The 20,034-nt window shown below is 47.3% G+C and overlaps 1 protein-coding gene across 1 annotated transcript in view; it reads left to right on the forward strand.

The window, feature by feature from the left end:
• The window catches only part of LOC130206374 (matrix metalloproteinase-16-like), a 62,303-nt gene extending 42,850 nt beyond the window's left edge, over window positions 1-19,453 (forward strand). Inside the window, exons 8-11 of the mRNA XM_056434310.1 lie at window positions 4,555-4,693; window positions 12,229-12,379; window positions 13,421-13,536; window positions 17,246-19,453. Of these exons, the coding sequence (XP_056290285.1) occupies window positions 4,555-4,693; window positions 12,229-12,379; window positions 13,421-13,536; window positions 17,246-17,580 (741 nt within the window). The 3' untranslated portion in view covers window positions 17,581-19,453. The remainder of the gene's footprint in view (window positions 1-4,554; window positions 4,694-12,228; window positions 12,380-13,420; window positions 13,537-17,245) is intronic.
• The last annotated feature ends 581 nt before the right edge of the window (window positions 19,454-20,034 follow it).

Raw genomic sequence — 20,034 nt, forward strand, 5'->3', positions numbered from 1 at the left:
TTTCACTCGTGAGCACAGGGGCGCTGAGGTGGTGTGACAGCAAGGATCCTCAGCAGTGCGGTAAAGACGAGTGGATACGAACAGACCTGCAATCCAAATGTCAAGTCGGATTTTCTGATTGTATTATAACAAATGAAACTAGAATGGGCACTCGGTAGAGCGCATACCTTCGCATATCACAAAATTGGGCATTGAATTATGAACATGTTGCCATTAGTTGCATGCCAATTGGATAAAAATTGACCGTGCTATGGTAAAAGATTTTGACCTTTTCATGACCTTGACCTTTGACCCAATTGATCCCAAAATCTAATCAAATGGTCCCCGGATAATAACCAATCATCCCACCAAATGTCATGCGATTCAAGAATATGTTGACCATTTCATGACATTGACCTTGACCTTTGACCCGATCGATCCCAAAATCTAATCAAATGGTCCCCGGATAATAACCAATCATCCCACCAAATTTCATGCGATTCGGTTTAACACTTTTTGTGTTATGCGAGTCACACGCATACAAATAAATAAATAAATAAATACACGGCGATCAAAACATAACCTTCCGCATTTTCAATGCGAAGGTAACTAGTGAAGCTCACCGCTGATGTGTGGAGGGTTGGATGAATGTGTCTCTCGGTTGGATGATGGAAGTACGACCAGCTCACACTTTTCCAAAGGTGTCGGCAGGTAGAGGGAAAGGATGGACAGAGGTGGGTGATTGGTTGCGGGTCACATGTCAGTGCAGGCGTGAATCCACTGCGTTCACATCGTTATTACGTCTCACAAAGGATTTTCTCGCTTTAAACATTTTTTTTTCTCATCCAGTGACTCCAATGAGAATTCCATAACGGGACGAGCAGGTGGTCCTAATATTTATTGGTTCCCAGTGAGCGCTTTGCCAGTTTTTTCCCATGAAGGCTGACTGCGGTCTCACGTTGATGTCTCCTGGCCTCCTGGTGAGGCTGCCGCCTGTAAAACGGTTGATCTGGAATCCTAATTGGAGGTGTTTGCGTTACTCCAGATCTTGATCTATTCCCTTTCAAGGATGCCACGGTTGATGTATGAGACTCGAGGCAAGTTCAAATGAAGGCTGACAGGAATGATTTACATCTTCTGCTCCTTCTGGTTTCAGTTTATTTGACTTATTGTCTCTCGTGTTTGCCATTTATAAGGCTGAGATCTTCTCTCTCTTTTGATTTTGTATTCATACGATTGGCTACTTCATGGTGTCGATCCATTTGGCCTGAGCGGCTTGGCTATTCTCACCGTCCCCACTTGATTGTTTTGGAAGAGCAAAGTCAAGTCCACGCCAAGTCATTATAGCGGAGATCCCAGCAGCCTCACAGCGTCCAAGCTCCACAGGCGGTCCAGCGATGTGAAGCCGGGGAGGGTTTAGGGGTTCCGTTTGCTCCCACTGACACGTGTGATGACCTGTTTTAGGCGTCTGATCCACAAGAACCAAACATTTAGATCCACACCGTCAGTATTTCAGCACAATTTATGGTGGAACCTTAAATTGGATGTTTACAGACAAACACCTCAGTCACGCCTCATCTACGATTTTGGATTGAATAGGCGAGCCTGAAAAAAAGAACATCAAACGGGCCTTCAAAGGATTTTCCTGAACAGAACTATACTGCCGCCGCAGCAGATCAACAGGAGGAGTAGCGAGCGCTGTTCCCAAGAGCGCCGAGACGCGCCTGATTTACTCGAGGCGCGTTAATCTACAAAGGCAGGGTTCGGGGCCATGCCTGTTAAGGTGCTAGTTTTTTACGACCGATCATTTTTCTCTCCGTCAGGGTGACGCGGGGTCGTTTGGGGTTCACACGGCCGTCCGTGTAGATCCAGTGTCACCAGTAAATGCCCTTGTGAAATTACACAGCTTCCTCTTTTATGACTGCAGGCGCTCCAGGTTCAACTTTCTGTGAACCCTCAAACCATATGGCGTCCCATCGGAGACGGAGAATCACTCAAACACGTACATGCATGTGGACCTGGACTGGCTTTTCTCAGGAACCCTTTTTTCCTTTCCTCTAACGCTAGCGGCCTGCAGTCGGCTGTGATAAAGAGACAGCCACCCCCCTCCTCCTCCTCCTCCTCCTCCTCATGAGTCCAACGCTCAATCACAAGGGTCTTATCAGTCAGCAAGAAACCTTCATTCTTTTAAGTGGACAGATTTGGAGCAGGGGATTCTGGGACGCGGAGGCCTTGCGGTTCAGGATTGGCCACTTGGCCGCCGACGTTGGAGACAAGCTTTTGATTCTGATGTCCATTAATGAGAGCGCGGTGGCCGAGTGGGCAGTGAGCTGTCCACTCTCCTCAGCATCGTCCTCCTCTGGGAGGAAGGAGACGGAGGACCCTGCGACCGTGGGCTGTGAGTGGTCTTGGAAGAAGATGGGAGAGGCTTTTTTTCATACCAAGAATGGCATTTCTGACACTGAAGTTTTATGAATTGTCAAGTTTGTATGGGGGGGGGGGATTTTCGAAAAAAAGACATCCTGATGGATGCTGTGTTGTCAGACTTCAGCCATAATCCTCGAAACCCTCTGAATTATTTACACCCGCATTTTGCTCTGTCAAGCCAAGAAAGGGTGTCCGTCACATGAACCGAGCGAGGGATCATCGACGCCGTCCTCCCAACGCCACGCTCTGTCGTATTCTCATGCTCTCGGCTTGACCGGGATTACTGTGATTAAGGACACACTTGGAATCATGACATTTCATTTCCTCCAATTGTCCTTATGGTTCTATGTCCTCCTCCTTATGGGTTTTTTATCATCAACTTATTCCTGCTCTCGTTCATTTGAACCTTTTTGAAATTAAGCATATTTCTTCAGCATGTACATATTATGTTTGTGTAGGTATGTATTATTATAAATAAAATAAAAAAATTGTATTTAATTTTACACATTTTAGTTGCACCTATAGTCAAGAAAATGATTTTTGGAATGAAGAAATGAACATGTAAGAGTAAATTATTGTGTCTGATTGTCTCCTGTGATCCTTTTTCTCAGCTGATGAATACAAGTTCAGGCATTGTACCTGTGTGGCAGTACATTTAACAGAAAACCAGTTTGCAAAGTTTGCAATGGATAAATATGTTCTAGATCACATGAAGTAGATTAATGGCGGTCAGTGTTTAGCAGCCAACAGGCCAAACTGTATGATACAAAGTGCAATTCAAACATGTAACGGTTCATGCTAGTAAATGGAAGTAAGAATCGGCTCGGTAGGATTTCATGTCCCAAGATGTGAAATTAAGGCCCTTCAAGATGAAAGAGGTCTTGATATCACCACGGATACGTTTCAATGTAGCGATCCAGAACCCTTCATGCAGGAAAACGATGTGTTGCACATCGTGTACAAGATCCAGGAGTCGCAGGAGAACCTCTGCAGTGTGCTGACAAGCTCCTCGCCGTCTTCTCCTATAGCGAGCGGATGCTAATTCCACCTTATCACTCTTTTTGCATTATCACCAGACGGTATGCGTGACAGAGCCGGCGCTGGCCGTTCTCTCTCGGAGAAGAGAATGTGAACATCTCCAACTTCCGCTGAGACTACACTTGCTGCGATTCTTCCCGATGTTCCCGTCTCTGCAAAGTGCCGGCTGATATCTTCTACGAGCAAAGCGTGCTCGTCCGAGCTTTATTTTCTCAGAGCGGGAGAAAGAAATTTTTTACAAAAGTCAAAAAGGATTCAAACGGGGTCCGATTTCACAGTTTGATCTGTTTTCAATTACCGGGCCGGGCCGCGTACGGGAGAAAACGGTGAACAATTCAAATCTATGGAGGCAGTAGGCACAGAGCGAGCAGAGGGAGAGGAATTGGTATGAGGGACAAGGAAATGAAAAGAAAGAGGAGGAAGTGTCCTGGGAGCGCGGAGAGTCCCACAGAAACGATTGCATTAGACAGAGAGGGAGACGGAGCGCAGCGGAGAGAGAGTTTGATGAATGGTCTGTTTATTTAGCTTTCACCGTGAATGAGGCCGGCCGGGATGCGGTGTCGTCTCCCTCCTCGTCCCTCGCTGCGAGGTCGGGCTCTTTTGGCCCGAGCGCTCGGCCCGTTCGGGGGGACGCAATCTGCCGCTCGTTGCCAAAGGTCGGGACATCTCGCTGGGTCCTAATAGCTTTCACAGCTGGGTCTCTCTCCCCACCCGACTCCCTCTGTCATCAAGTTTCATCCAACATCAAAAAGACACACCTTCCACTTGGCCACGCTCACGTTACTCCCTCCCCCCTTCCCCTTCCGTAGGAAATCAGAGACTCTTGGCTTCTCATAACGCTCCTGGCTATCGCTTTGCCCCCGTTACCTGATGGTTTTTCCAGTGTGTTCTTCAGGGCGTTGTTGGAAGAGCGGGAAAGCGGCCTCAGTTTCTCCGCCATCAGATGTTCTAATTTACCGCCAACTGTGTTCCAGTGTGCAGCATTCGTTACCGATTCCCCCCCCCCCGGTTCAGGACAGGACGGTGTTCGGTGTCAATAAACGTGTGTGTGACCTTGATCATGGCTGTTTTTTCCCCGTTTTCCTCACGGTGTTCTCCGGTCTCTCCCAGGATCACTGGTTTTGGCGGGTGAGAGATAACTCGGTCATGCCGGGATACCCCATGCTCATCAGCGTCTTCTGGAGAGGCCTCCCGCCCAAGATAGACGCCGTCTACGAGAACAGCGAGGGCAAGTTTGTCTTCTTCAAAGGTAAGCTCACCTGCCTCACCACCATCATCGCATCATCTTCATTGAGCAGTTTTGAAGACCAGTTCAAAGACTGTGTGTGTGTTGTTGTTCCACAGGAACTCCCTAGCTTCGCTCTGTGTGCACGGCTTTCCCGTTATCTGTTCCATATGAACTGGATGCACATGTCTTTTTAGTACCCAGCATGTGTTTTCTGTGTGTCTGGATTTAGGAGCCAACTCAGGTTTTTCTTCTTTAATAACTGCCGTATGTTATAGTGCTCACTCGAAGAACAGCCTCGATCATATCTGTGATTTGGAGTGCAATGCAAACCAGTCGGGCAATGTTTGGCCCACTTGGTTGTGGAAATCCACTATAATCCCGTTTGGGCTTTTAATAAGACTACCGGTAGTGCTGAGAGTTATAATGTTTAAGTCTCCAGCTGTGGTTAAGATGATTAGTATGCGTAAATTATCAAATTCACCGTCAACGTATGTGCCCTAGAACTTCAATGCTATGTTTTTTGTTGTTGTTTTTTTACCATTCCCGAGTAGATTTGTCCACATATTCAAATCCAGACAAAGCTAGGACCAAAACACAGATTCAGAGATAATTATGTCAAAAGCCGAAAAGCCCCTGAAAAGAACCGGCAAACGAGCACAGCAATCCTGTAAACTCCGATTTGCATACACTCCAGAGAGGCAAACACTCGGAGAGAGGGTGTTGATGAAAGGAGACGTAGGTAAGCAATGAGAGTCTGCTAAAAGATTAAAAGAAATATACAAATCTTCACTGCAGCCTGTTTCTATTTTCAACAACAAACAATTCCTGAAAAATGCTGACTGCCGCAAGTTTTGATTTCGGGGGCTTTGTCCTCGACCCTGCCCCTTGTTTCCGGGCTGCCTAGCAACAGGATTGCACACAGATTTAGAAAAATGTGCTATTCTTCATTTGAACATGCAAAGCTGATTTCCCAGCAGGCCTCATTCTGTCTGTCCCCAATTTGGAATGAAACATCAGGAAGAAAGTAGGTCAGAAAACAAAATGCGTCCTCGTCTCACCAGCCGTTCAGAATGTCCAGCGCTGATGAGAATAAATGCACAGATGGAGGCTTTGGAGTTCATCACAGAGCCGGTCAGAAAGGAGACACGACTGGTATACATTAGGAGTAGATTCAGCATGTATTCTCCATTTTGAGTCCGGGTTTGCCTCTTTCTATTCTTCTGAGACGCTGGATCTGTATGTCCAAATGTGCCGTCAGCTCGCTGCGTGACAACATAGAACGAAGCCTGTTGCCCGCGTCACCAATGAGACTGAATGTCTTTGTGTTCATTATTACAAGCCGTTCACGTCAAAATAGAACCAAAATGACAACATGGTAAGAGGTTGTACGATACATTAGAAATGAAATGAATCAGTTGTAACGTTGCCGGGTGATACGAAGGCACGCAGCCGCGTGTCAGAATACATTTCCCTCTTGGAGGCAGGATCCATTTAAAGAGTGTTTTTTTCAAACATACTTTTGTTCGATAAAAGCTAGACAGATAAATCGTCCTTGGCCAATTCGTCTGCCGCTATTTGCTTCTTGTACACATGAGTATTGGCTCGTGTACATCACGAGGCCTTTTCAGCCCAGACGAGCCAAATATAGGTTGAAACTAGAACGGGCACTCGGTAGAGCGCATACCTTCGCATATCACAAGATTGGACATTGAATTATGAACATTTTGGCATTAGTTGCATGCCAATTGGATAGAAATTGACCGTGCTATGGTAAAAAAATGATTTTGACCTATCCATGACCTTGACCTTTGACCCGATTGATCCCAAAATCTAATCAATTGGTCCCCGGATAATAACCAATCATCCCACCAAATTCCATGCGATTCAAGATGATTTTGACCTTTTCACGACCTTGACCTTTGACCCAATCGATCCCCAAAATCTAAGCAAATGGTCCCCGGATAATAACCAATCATCCCACCAAATTTCATGCGATTTGGTTTAACACTTTTTTTGTTACGCGAATAACACGCATACAAATAAATAAATACACGGCGATCAAAACATAACCTTCCGCATTTTCAATGCGAAGGTAAAAACTGCCTCAACGCAACAGAGTTTAACCTCCAGGGGGCAGAGACGGTGACTGTTGGTGGTACATGCACACATATATACATATATTTTTATACACAACTGTATTTACTCAACACTCAAAATCCCAGGTTGATTTGAAGAAGTAATTTTCTAAACTATGGGACATAAGCACATTTTGATGTTTTTATCAGCTGTAGCTGTAAGTGTAGCTCATGTTAACGCTTCAGTCTGCAGCTGACTTCATGAACTTCCCAGCCCCCGTCGCCTGAGGGTTGAATATTTATAAACTGCTTGTTGAAGGTCCGAGTGTATGAGAATGTTTATGACACATTTATACACACATTACTTGCGTTTGATACATTTAAACCCAGCGGTTCGGTTTCAAACGGGACAATCCCAAAAATATAATGAAATAACAATTGAAGAACGATTTAGGTGATACACACATGTTTCCTTGTTGCTCAATTCAGTACGTACACATGGTTCATGATAATTTCAGTTCACACTAACACACGTGTTATTCATTTGGCTGTACAGTACATGTTTGTGTGTGGCCCGCAGAAGGAGGAGGGGGTTCATGAACACATCGTCATCCTATGTAACGCTCTTCATACGGTGTTGAGGGCAAGCAGGGGATTAGTCATTACACTGGAGCAGATGCTGCATCGAAGCAGCCCGCACAGCTCTGAAGAAGGAGCCAGACTTTTTTATGTGGAGTTGACACCAAATTAAAGAATAAAATCCCCCTCAAAAAGAAATGCGATTCCCATTAAATGTAGTACAGGCAAAGAAGGGAGTTTTGGTTTTATTTGTGAGTCAAGTTGACCTCATTCTTTTTGGGAATCAGAGAGTGTGTGTGTGTGTGTGAGGGCCAGAGGAAGTGTGACCCAGAATGAGTGGAGTGCTGTAAGAGAAAGAGGTGAAATGACAGGAATTTCCTTTCCATAAAAGAGGCCACTACAGGTCTCTCCTTCCCACTTACCATTCAGCCGGCGCTCCGTCCTCCCTCTCCCGCTATAAATCTCCTTCTTCACCTCAGCCGTAGAGTGTGAACACTTCTTGAAGGCTAAATGGCAGATGTGCAGCCTTTATGAAACAAGAGAATGGCTTGAGGGATCACGTCTGCTGTATTTCACCCCCATTTCCTGTATTCGGCGAAGTAAATCGCTCAGGTCATCTTCAAGCTGACCTCGCAAAAGTCCCTCAGTCTTTCAGGTTGATGGGCCGTTCAGGTAGAGCAACATGTAAGCAGAGCAACGTGTGATCGTTTGCACAAAATGCAAATTTGCACACAAATTTCCCTTTCCAGCCTCACGGTTCCTCTGCTTGGTTTCCTTCTTTACTCCACTGAGACGTCTCCACCGGAAAGAGAGAGACACATGTGTTTGTCGGATTATTGAAAGACTGTAGAACGAGATGGGATCATATTCTTGCAATTTGTGAATGTTGTTTCCCCCGCCAGGAGCATTGCATAATGACAGCCGTAGGTCTTATTCCGATGATTTTTCGAATTATGTTGTCTGAAAGAGGAGTGATACAAGACCTGTGTGACATTATTTGGCAAATAATGATGGGCCATCATATATGAGATGCCTAGTTGTTCCCCTCTCAACTAGTTGCCTTTGTCATTCCACCTCTTTCTTTATTCTCTCTTTCGCAACACGCTGCTCTTCCACTCCCCCCCCCTCCCTAAGCCCACTTCCTCCTGGTACACCCCACACCACCACTGTTGTCAAAGGATAGCACTTCTGGGGTCACACTGTCAAAAACGTGCTGTTGAGCCTAATTACTCCATTGGAGTTAGGGGTTAAAGGGCAAGAGGGACGAATAGAAAACAACTCACTACATGGCGTGTGATCCAAACATTAAACCACGTTATTTAGACCCTTCCAAAGATATCCTAAAGTTCAGGTATTTGTTTTGCGCTTGGAAACTTGAAAAAAATAAGCTTTTAATGGGACTCTTTAGGTGCCAGTCGATGCAGTTTCTTTTCATCTCAGCCGCGTCAGTTTGCCAGCGCTGCAAAGTTTCCAAAGTACCTCCAAGCAAGGGCAGAGAGAATGTGTCACCGCGCCCGTGTCCTACTTTAAATTATGGAAACGTCAACATCAAGTACAGTAATACAAGACAACAGGTTATTGCCTGCCATTTGTTACAAGGCTCGCATCTGTCCTTGTAAATAATGATGATGGCGCGGCTGTGTCCAGACGCCGTCGTGGTAGCTCCGCGGAGATTGTGCGCTCTTTTAGTTTTTGTGTTTATTTTTAATATTTTCTTTGCCACAAACACATCGTCACTAACAGCATACGAACGCAGCACACTTTTGGACATAAACTTTTGCGCAAAACAAGGGTTTTTGTCCACTTTTTCCATCGATCCAGCGTGGCGGCAGAGATCGTCGAGCGAACCACAACAACAACAGTGGAGCCGCTACTACGGGAGACGACGAAAACATCGAGGAAGCGGGCGGAATTCGGAACAGACTGAGAGTTCAAGCCCACCGTCCACCTCTGCCCAGCATCCTTCTTGCTAACGTCCAGTCTCTGGAAAATAAGATGGATGATGTTAGGGCAAGGATCAGATTCCAACGGGACATGAGGACTGTAACATCTTTTGTCTGGCGGAAACATGGCTGACCCGCTGGTGCGGATCGAGTCATATGCCCAACCGAGTCCTTCTCTGTTTTCCGTGCAGACAGAACGGAAGAGTCTGGTAAATCTAAGGGTGGAGGGTTTGCTTCATGACTAACAACAAGTGGTGCGACCCCAAGGACATTAAGACTCTTTCGTTCCTGCTCGCGAACCTGGAACATCTGACGATCTCATGCCGTCCATTCTACCTTCCCCGGGAGTTCAGCTCGGTCATCACCACAGCCGTCTACATACCACCACAAGCGGACACCGACGTAGCACTATCGGACCTACATGATGTGTTATGTCGGCATCAGAACAAGTATCCCGACGCGGCTGTGGTGGTGGCTGGGGACTTTAATAGGGCAAACCTAAAAAAAGTCATGCCGAACTTTCACCAGCACATTACGTGTGCTACCAGAGGGGAAAGAACGTTGGACCACTGCTATACGCCATTCAAGAGAGGCTACAAGGCTGTCTCTCTCCCTCCGTTCGGCAAATCGGACCATGCCGCCATTTTTCTGCTTCCGGAGTACCGGCAAAAGATCGCGCGGGAAGCGGTAGTGACGAGGAACGTAAAGCGGTGGTCTGACCAATCAGAGGCTGAGCTACAGGACGCTCTGCGTGTCGTCGACTGGGACATGATCCAATCCAGTTCCAGTGACGTCAGCGAGTTTGCGGAAGTAGCAATGAGCCTCATAGCAACGCTAGCGGACACCATCGTCCCCACGGTAAAAGTTAGGGTCTTTCCTAACCAAAAGCCGTGGGTTGATAGATCCATCCGTGAAGCTGTGAACGCCCGTACTGCTGCCTATAACTCCGGTCTTGTATCCGGCAACATGGACGAGTACAAGGCAGCGGTCTATGGACTGAGGAGGGCGGTGAAGAAGGCCAAGAGGAGGTACCGAGACAGAGTGGAATCACAGATGGAGCAGCGCGACACCAGGCGCCTATGGCAGGGGCTACGGACTATCACAGACTACCAGAGCAGACCCCGCGCAATGGTGAGTGCCGGCGCATCCCTAGCGGACGACCTGAACTCATTTTATGCACGGTTTGAGGCTAGCAACAACAGCGCTAGCTCGCCGGCTAACAACAACACCGTTAAGCGTGGCGAGGTGAGTTCTACCGCTGGGGATGAACACACACTCTCTGTGACCGAGCACAGTGTGAGGAGGGCTCTGTTGAGGGTGAACACCAGGAAAGCTGCAGGTCCAGATGGCATATCTGGGCGAGTACTGAAGACCTGTGCTAACCAGCTAGCTCCAGTGTTCACCACAATATTCAACCTCTCCTGGCTGAGTCCGTGGTCCCCGCCTGCTTCAAGAGATCCACTATTGTCCCTGTGCCCAAGAATGCTTCTCCAGCATGTATGAATGACTACCGACCGTGGCCCTCACCTCGGTGGTCATGAAATGCTGAGAGGCTGATAAAGGACTACATCTGCGCCTTCCTCCTTCCTCCATGGACCCGCTGCAGTTTGCTTATCGCCCAAACAGATCCACGGATGATGCTGTCTCCCAGGTACTGCACACCACACTCTCTCATCTGGACAGCCAGAGGGGGCTATGTGAGACTGCTGTTCATTGATTATAGTTCAGCTTTCAACACCATAGTCCCTCCAGACTGGCCGGCAAGCTGATTGAGCTGGGACTGAACACCCCTGTGTGCTTGGATCCTGGACTTCCTGACCGCCAGGCCACAGGTGGTCAGGGTGGGCAGACACACCTCAAACCCCTCACCCTGAACACAGGATCCCCCAGGGTTGCGTCCTCAGCCCCTACTGTACTCCCTGTACACACATGACTGTGTGGCCAGGTTCAGCTCAACACCATCATCAAGTTTGCGGATGACACAGTGGTGGGGGGCCTGATCTCCGACAACGACGAGAGGGCCTACCTGGAGGAAGTTGCTGATCTGTCACTCTGGTGCCAGGACAACAGCCTCATCATGAATGTCACCAAAACTAAGGAGCTGATTGTGGACTTTAGGAGGTACAACAACAGAGGACGTACTCACCACTGGGGATTAACGGGACTACTGTGGAGAGGGTGAGCGGGTATAAATACCTGGGAGTCCACATCACCGAGGATCTGACATGGTCAACGAACACAGACACTCTGGTGAGAAAGGCAAGGCAGCGCCTCTACCACCTCAGGCAGCTGAGGAAATTTAAAGTTTCCCAGAGGATCCTTCAGTCCTTCTACTCTGGAGCTGTAGAGGCGTCCTGACAGGAAGCATCACAGCCTGGTTTGGCAACTGCTCCGCTCGGGACAGGAAGGCTCTGCAGAGAGTAGTGCGTTCGGCTGAACGCACTATTGGAACTACACTCCCACCCTGCAGGACTTGTACACCAGGAGGTGCAGAACCAGAGCCGGCAGGATCATGAAGGATCCTCACCACCCCAACAACAGACTGTTTCAGCTGCTGCGGTCAGGCAGGCGCCTCCGTAGTCACGCTGCAAGAACAGAGAGACTGAGACGGAGTTTCTTTCCTCAGGCCATCAGGACTGTGAACTCCGACCTCACCAGGACCCCCACATAGACCCACACAACTGCCCCTCTTAGGCACACACACACACACACACACACACACTTACTGTAAATATTGTGTTGTTTTTTATTGTAAATAGTGTGTACTTGTTGCCCTTGCACATTCCTGCTGAGCATTGCCACTTTCATTTCACTGCACACCCTGTGTGTGTATGTGACAAATAAAACATCTTGAATCTTGAATCTTGAATCCCTTCTCGTCTGCTGCTCCTGGAGGGTAATCCCAGCTGTTACTTGTCCTCTAATTTGTTTCCCCCCCCCCCGCTTTCTTGATGTGCAGGGAAACAGTTCTGGGTGTTTAAGGACACGGTGTTGCAGTCTGGATACCCCAAGGACATCTCCCAGTTCGGCCACGGCATGCCGGCCCAGAGCATCGAGACCGCCGTGTGGTGGGAGGACGTGGCCAAGACCTACTTCTTCAAAGGGGACAGGTGGGTGCGAGTGGAGGAAGAGCGCTGTGTTCACCAATGATAAGGGACCTTTAAAAAATCCTCAAGAATTCAGAAGCACAGCAGCTGTCCGGCCATAGAAACTGGAGATATTCACTCATTTGGTGTTTGGATGATGGTGGTGGAGGTGTAGTATGTCCGGTCGCTTTTCTATTGCACTTCAATAAAGTTGGGGAGGGATAGATTTAAAAGTAAATGGTTTACAGAAACAGCTGGATCGGGTATCGTATGTACATTGGGGTCGATCTATTCTATTCTATTCGATGTGTACATACTATTTACACAATATACTGGAATTCTAACCCCTGTTTAAGCAACAATTCAATAAATGTACACTACCATTCAAAAGTTTGGGGTCACTTAGAAATGTCTTTATTTTTCAAAGAAAAGCACTGTTTTTTCAATAAAGATAACATTAATCAAAAATACACACTATACATTGTTAATGTGGGAAATGACTATTCTAGGTGGAAACGTCTGGTTTCTAATGAAATATCTCCATAGGTGTATAGAGGCCCATTTCCATCAACGATCACTCCAGTGTTCTAATGGTACATTGTGTTTGCTAATCGCCTTAGAAGACTAATATCTGATTAGAAAACCCGTGCAATTATGTTAGCACAGCTGAAAACAGTTATGCTGGTGATATAAGCTATACAACTGGCCTTCCTTTGAGCTTGAAGAACAAAATTAATACTTCAAATATGAATCATTATTTCTAACCTTGTCAATGTCTTGACAATTTTCAATTCATTTGATAAATAAAAGTGAGTTTTCATGGAAGACACGAAATTGTCTGGATGACCCCAAACTTTTGAACGGTAGTGTACATCTACGTGTTTATTTCATTGTATTTAAGTTTTAAAAAAGCTGTTTCCTCAAGTATAAATAAATGATCCGAGTCACCGCCGTACAGCTTAGTAATGAACCACTGCTGTGGTATCGGTCCTCCATTGTGTCGGAAGCTACAAGAGTCCAAATAGGTGGTCGGTTCCAGCTCTGTCTTCCTGTGTCCCTGCTCAGGTACTGGCGTTACAATGAGGAGATGAGAACCATGGACCCCGGCTATCCCAAGCCCATCACAGTGTGGAGAGGCGTGCCCGACTCGCCACAGGGGGCCTTCGTCGACAAAGCCAACGGTACGACTTATCCTGCGCTCTCCGTGTGCCGAGCTGCGTTGATTTCACTGGCACACGCTGTGCGGAGGTAAACCAGGGGCGCATTGATTGAAATTTGCGGCAGTGATTATATCGAGTCTCAGTGGGTGGCACGCTTCCATACATGCGTTATCAGGCGAAACAGACGGGTGGAGCGTTTGTGTGCGGCAAATGAAGATGAAGAGCGGTCAGTTAGACGTGTTTCACCAGCTGAATGCTCCAGTCAGCCCGCCCTGCCCAGTGTGCCACCAGACCCAGTTGGAGCAGGATCGTGGAAAGCAGAAAAGGACAAGACTACCGCTGGGCGCTCATTCCGGTTTAAGCCAGTTGGCCCTCGCCAAGGGTTAGAGGGAGTTATGAGCGGGATTTATACCTCTCAAAGAGCTCACCCATAGGCCAGTCAGAAGGCGTGAAGAGGGGAATCAGCTTTTCCCATTGGATGTATAACACCAGGTGGGTTTGGGCCCGGTCTTGGTAAAGACCCGGGTTGGAGAAGGCAGGGCAGGTGGTGCTGAACGCTCCGGCCATCTGTTCCGCGGATCCGCTGCCAGATCTGTAGCCGGGCGTGTCTGGCGGCGAGGCCAGGTGGAGCGGGCATCAATCGGAGCATGAAGGGTGGATTGATGTCCAGGGCGCTGACGGGTGGTTGCATCACATGTAGTCCTCCCCGCTGGTGTGCGTATCGGCCTTGCCATTTATTTGTCGGGCTGGCCGTTTGCAGACAGCGTGTCAAGCGGTACGCTCATATCATTGACCCACATAGCCAGGCGTGATTGAGTCTGCTGCTGATGGCGGTGGCGGTGGCGTGTTTGGGGCAACAGGTTTCCGAGTAGGGGCCCCGGGGCGATGTCAACGTGGCTCTGACCCACAACAACTCCGGCTGCCCTCTTTAAGTAATCATGCACCTCGCACCCCCCCTCATCTATCTGTCTGTGTGTGTGTGTGTGTGTGTGCGCACATGTTTCTTTTAAGGAGGTGTAATTAAACTGAAGGGACTATTTGACATATTGTGGATCGATGCTGGAGAATAAAGACCGGGTGACGGGAGTAGGCGGTTAGCCGGATTCCCCCCCGCTCCAAATCGTCATGCTAAGCTAATTGTTTGGCAAAGCTAGACTCAATATTCGCTTGGCAAAAAAGCCAACGAGTATTTACTCCTCTAAACGACCTGTGTGATTTCCTCCTGCTCATGAATTAATCGTAAGATGTCCTTTGTGTAACCACTCAGTCTGCTGGGCACAGCGGACATTACGGAGAGAGGAGTTTGAACTAGGTTCGTTTGTCATGGGACTCGAAGCTTTTTCATTTCCTCATGTCTTCACCTCCCAAATGTCGTCATGTTCGTACAAATATATGCCCCCACTCCATATACATATGGATGTTTCCGTACTTCTTGTCAGGTTCTAGTGACGGGTTGAGGCTCAGGCGCAGAGAGACAGGCTGGACGCAATATGAATAACAAAAAAAAACACTCTTTAATGAGGCAAAACAGTTTACAAAAAAACAAGGTCCAAAAGGGGCAGGCAGAGAATCCAGGTTCAGGGCCGGCAGGGTCAAACAGGCAGAACCAGGAACACGGACAGGACGACGGGAAAAGGACACGGAACTAGAGACGACAATCATACAGCGGACAAGGGAAAGACTGACACAATATATAAGGGGGAAACAGGTGTACGACATCAGACTAACGAGACAAGAGTGGCTGAGGGCAGGTGCAGGGAATTAAACAATTAAGACAGAAGACACAGAGGAGACATAGGAGACACGGAACACAGGAGAAACAGAACAGGGTGTTACACTTCTGGCTTAAATTGTGGCAAATATAAATTAGGCAAGATTGTAATTTGTCACGTTTTTGAAAAGCCAAACTAGCAAGATAGATTTCTAAAAATGTTTTTTGAAGGGGTGAAAATAACATGGAATCATCAAAAATCTAAAGCGAATGAATAAAGTTCAAAGTAAATGTCAAAGGTAAACAAAAAGCTCTGATTTGACTCCGGTAGCCGGCGCCTCGTCCTCGTCATCTGACTGCTCCTCCCAAATGTTCCCAGAGAGAAGAGTGAATCCTAAAAGGAGAGCAGTGGAGGAAGAGGAGCCAGGCTGCCGCGCTCAGCTCGCCACAGAACATATCTTCACTGACTCGCAGGCAGCGGGAATGTTTAGAGTCGAGCCCGAAAAGACACTTTGTGTGTCTTGCTTGTATCGCAGCTTCACAAAAACTCTCAAATGTCATTTCACTGCTTTCTTATGCTTTTTTCCAAACTTCATATTGTTACGTTTCAATGTATTCATTGTCAAAATGTTTGCTGGAATGTATTTGATGAAACATATTGTTTATGTATTCATTGCCCTCCACACAAACACAGACGGAAGCATTTTTCCTTGTAGTTTCCCTGGAGGGGAGGGCGTCAAAACATGAGCGCTGTGTAAGTAGAATTATGAATTGTAACAAAGGGACATTTGCCCCCACGTCCCTGTTAAAAGAAAGAAAAAAAGATGTCACTGTTGAGATTTGAAAAGCACCGCAGCAGATGACACGTGTTGTGCTGCTGTGTGATATGAGCTGCGGGCGTCGGCTGCTGGGCGGGTGTGTTTACTCTTTCATGACCAGATATAATTAGTCCCGAGGGACGGACTCAGACGTCTCTGCTGAACAATGGAGCTGAAACGAGACAACGGCTCAACGGCAGAGCAGGAGACTCAATTGTTTGTTTCGGTTCAATCGGGCCTCTTTCTGTTGAGCCTTTCTGACGATGACAAAAGGCAGAGTTTGTTCTTAAGAGAAAGAAAAGTTTCTCCCTGGATCGACTGAGCTGAACTTTGCTCATCTCGGCCGACACGGCGTACGAACATCCTCGACACAGATGTCAGGTGTTCATCAGAAACAACTAAATTGCATTTTGTTGATTTCATCAGTGGTGAAATGGAATATTAAGTACATTTACTCTAGTACTGTTCCTTAGTAACATGTTGAGGTTCTATTGTCTTTATAGTACTCTACTACATTAAACAAGAACATATTGTATTCACGACTTTTATTTCACAGCTTTAAATACTAGTTACTTTCCACAGAAAACACATGACTGGTTTATACAACAGGATGCATTGTGGTACATTACTCTACTCAACACAACATACAGTAGATGAGATTAGCTAGATTAGATTTAGCACGATCAGTAATTATATTCAAATAATATAACGTGCGAGTCTTAAAAGGGCCAATCTGCTGCATACTTTTACTTTTGATACATGAAATCCATTTTTGCCAATACGACTTGCGTGTGCTGGTGTACCTGAGCAGGGCATTTACTTTTGATGGAGCATTATTAAACATTATTATGTAATACTCTGAAGAATAGAAACGGGAGGTGTTTCCCACCGTTGACTTTAATACCTCTGCATGCTTCACTCAGACAGCTGGTGACTTTCATCACTTGAAGCTCAGTTTCATCGTTTGATCCCGGCTTGTTCGGCTCATCTTCACTCCCGATCTTATTTCCTGAGTTTGAAGAGCAGCTGACCGTCTCGTCTTGCTGCCCTCCTGTGGTCCACCTTGCAGCAGGGTACCGCTGTGTGGGGTCAGAGGTCAAGCGGAGCGTTGACGCGGAGAGGGAAGTGACCCGCTGCCCCTCCGCCTGGTGGTCAGTGAAGTCCAGATAAGAACTCACAGGTGTCTGCTTCCTCCCCTCAGGGTTCACCTACTTCTACAAGGGTAAGGAGTACTGGAAGTTCAACAACCAGTTCCTGCGCGTGGAGCCGGGCTACCCGCGCTCCGTCCTCAAGGACTTCATGGGCTGCGAGCTGACCCCCGTCGCCCCCGCCCGGCCGCCCGCCGACGACGGCAGCTCGGACGTGGTGATCGAGCTGGACGACGAGGCCAACGCGGTGAAGGCCATCGCCATCGTCATCCCCTGCGTGCTGGCGCTGTGCCTGCTGGTGCTGGTCTACACCGTGGTGCAGTTCAAGAGGAAGGGCACGCCGCGCCACATACTGTACTGCAAGCGCTCCATGCAGGAGTGGGTCTGACACGGTGGGAAGGTGGGGCGGGGGGGGAGGGGCGACCACGGGACGACAGCCCCCACTTTCACGGAGGAGGACGGTGGACTCTGGACATCCGGTGTGACAACACGCAGCCACGCCTCCTCCTCCTGAGGGCCATGTGGTACCTCAGAACCAACCAGCGTGACCCCAGGACTTCGACGTGGACTCCGCTAACCCTCAGCCTTTTTAACAAACGGGGGAGCAGAGGGACAGTTCGTGGGGGATCTTTTCCTGATGTGACAGTCGGTCCCAGTAGAAAACGAGGAGGACCAGTATCTCTTTGTATCTCAGAAACTTGACTTCCGATCCCCGTTCCTCTTTTTGTTTTCTCTTCGCCAGACTGCTCTTAATCAGAAGGAGGACTCACACGGGGGACGCCCCGCCCCCTCTTTCCACGGGGCGCTGCATTGTCATCCGTCATATCAGGTTGTTGACGAAACAACGGTTTTATATTTTCTGATCTCGGTGCCCCCCACGTCGATTCGTAAAAAGATTTACAGTCTCAGACAAACACAAGTTAATTACATGACCAACCTTCAATTCCTTTTCTGTCGGTTTCTTAATCCTTTTATTTTCAGTCTTTTGAGTCAGGAGGTCCTCACTGTTCCCTTTAACACGCTCCGGAGGAAGAGACCAAACGAAACCAAATAAAATCAATTTCTCTCCAAAGAGGATTACATTTTTATTTCATTTTGTCTTCATTTCTGTTCATCCTTTCTTCCCCTCTCTGTATCCACGCAGCGATAGAGAGTCAGGGAGCTCTGACTGTTGTGGCAGTCTGTCTGAGACACAGGGGCCAAATTATTCTGCAATATTTTAACTCGCCTTAATTATCGATCATTCTACTTGTGCTTCGTTTTGCTGTTCTTGGAGGGTTGTTTTGTATACCGCTTTTGTTTTAATTTGTTGTTTGTAATTGTTTATTTCATGGTTTTCATTATGTTACCCAGAGTTCTCAGCACTGGCTTGCTGAGCCATTCTGGACATAATATACAGTAGAGTCCGCCTGTATTGAGAGTAATGTATTGTATCTTAAGAAGACGTAGGAAGGTTCTGGAGTAAAGCCACTATTTGTGTGTGTTAAGATATGTGTTACCGTTTCTTTAATCATTTCCATACGACATAAATCAGGCTAATTATGAGCTTGAGAGCTTATTATTGGATTTTCTGATGATATTTTGTGTCCTCAGCCCATATTCCCGTCAGTTAGAAGACGTGTGCATCCAAAATGGTGACTGTATGGTTATTCAACCATTTCCTAAAATAATCCTGTTGACTGCCTTGTTTGAGGGAGCTCACAGTTCCCAGAATGCTCTCGCCTCCTGACTGAGGACCCACGGAGTGAGACACCGAGTCGAGATCAGTGCCTGTGTCGACGTGCATGAAGCATTTACTGTCCATCCAGTTGGTTCTGCTCGGCGTGGCTTTGTTACCCCTCAAAGGCAGAGGAGGACGTTTCCTCTTAAAAATACTGTTTCCATTCATTGTTGTACATTCAAAGTGTACCCTTCCCCCCCCCCCCTCCTTCTCCTTACCTCCTGGTACATTGAATACCCGGGGAAAAAAAAACTTTAAAAGATTCAAGTGGTACATTGTGGAAATCTTTGATCGATCTGATGCGTTCTGATCAAATCTAATTGGCTTCAGTAGCCAAGTGAGCCGACGTGGCGTCACGGCGAGCGCTCTCTAAATGTGTCTGTTCTCATGAATCGCATTCTGCTTTTTTTTTTTTTTTTCCTGTTTTCCGGTCAAAACAAATTGGACATCTCACAATGACTTCTTTGTGTAAGACTTTGGGACAACGGGGAAACGTGTCCTGACAGAATGAATAAATTGATCAATATATGATTAAGAGCTGCCTCCGACCTCTCTGCTCGTCTTTGATCATGTGTTCAGAGCTGCACACACACCTGTTCCCCACGTCTGGTCTGTGTGTGTTTGTGGTTCCCTAACTCCATACAGTGTCAGTTTGGTTTGAGACTCTAACACACAGTGTTTCTGTCAAGCACTCATGTACCACTGCAGCTGATGACGATTTGCTGCAAGATACACCCCCCCCCCCCCCAAAAAAAAGGCTCCGCGACACCGCAAAAATAATTAGAAAGAAGCAAAAGCCTTATGTTGGTGCACGGCCTCACATTTAAAGTTTACTAAATGAATCCTCTAGAGTTAGTCAGGTGATCACCAAAGTTACCGTGGACACCTGTGCACAATTTGATGGCAATCATGAGTTGCGGTATTTCAGTTTGTACCTGTATTGTATAACACAGGTATGATGTATTTCCTTTACAAGCACCACCTTGGCTGTCCGGTTAATGTCTCCTTCTCATCTAAGGTTCACCTTCTTTAATGAGCCACTCAACAAATATACACCGGAAAAAATGCACCGCTTCCTTCATTTGACATTAAACGGCATGTAAACGTACCGGTGAAAAGCCT

Source organism: Pseudoliparis swirei, chromosome 16, assembly GCF_029220125.1.
Source record: "Pseudoliparis swirei isolate HS2019 ecotype Mariana Trench chromosome 16, NWPU_hadal_v1, whole genome shotgun sequence".
Lineage (NCBI taxonomy): Eukaryota > Metazoa > Chordata > Actinopteri > Perciformes > Liparidae > Pseudoliparis > Pseudoliparis swirei.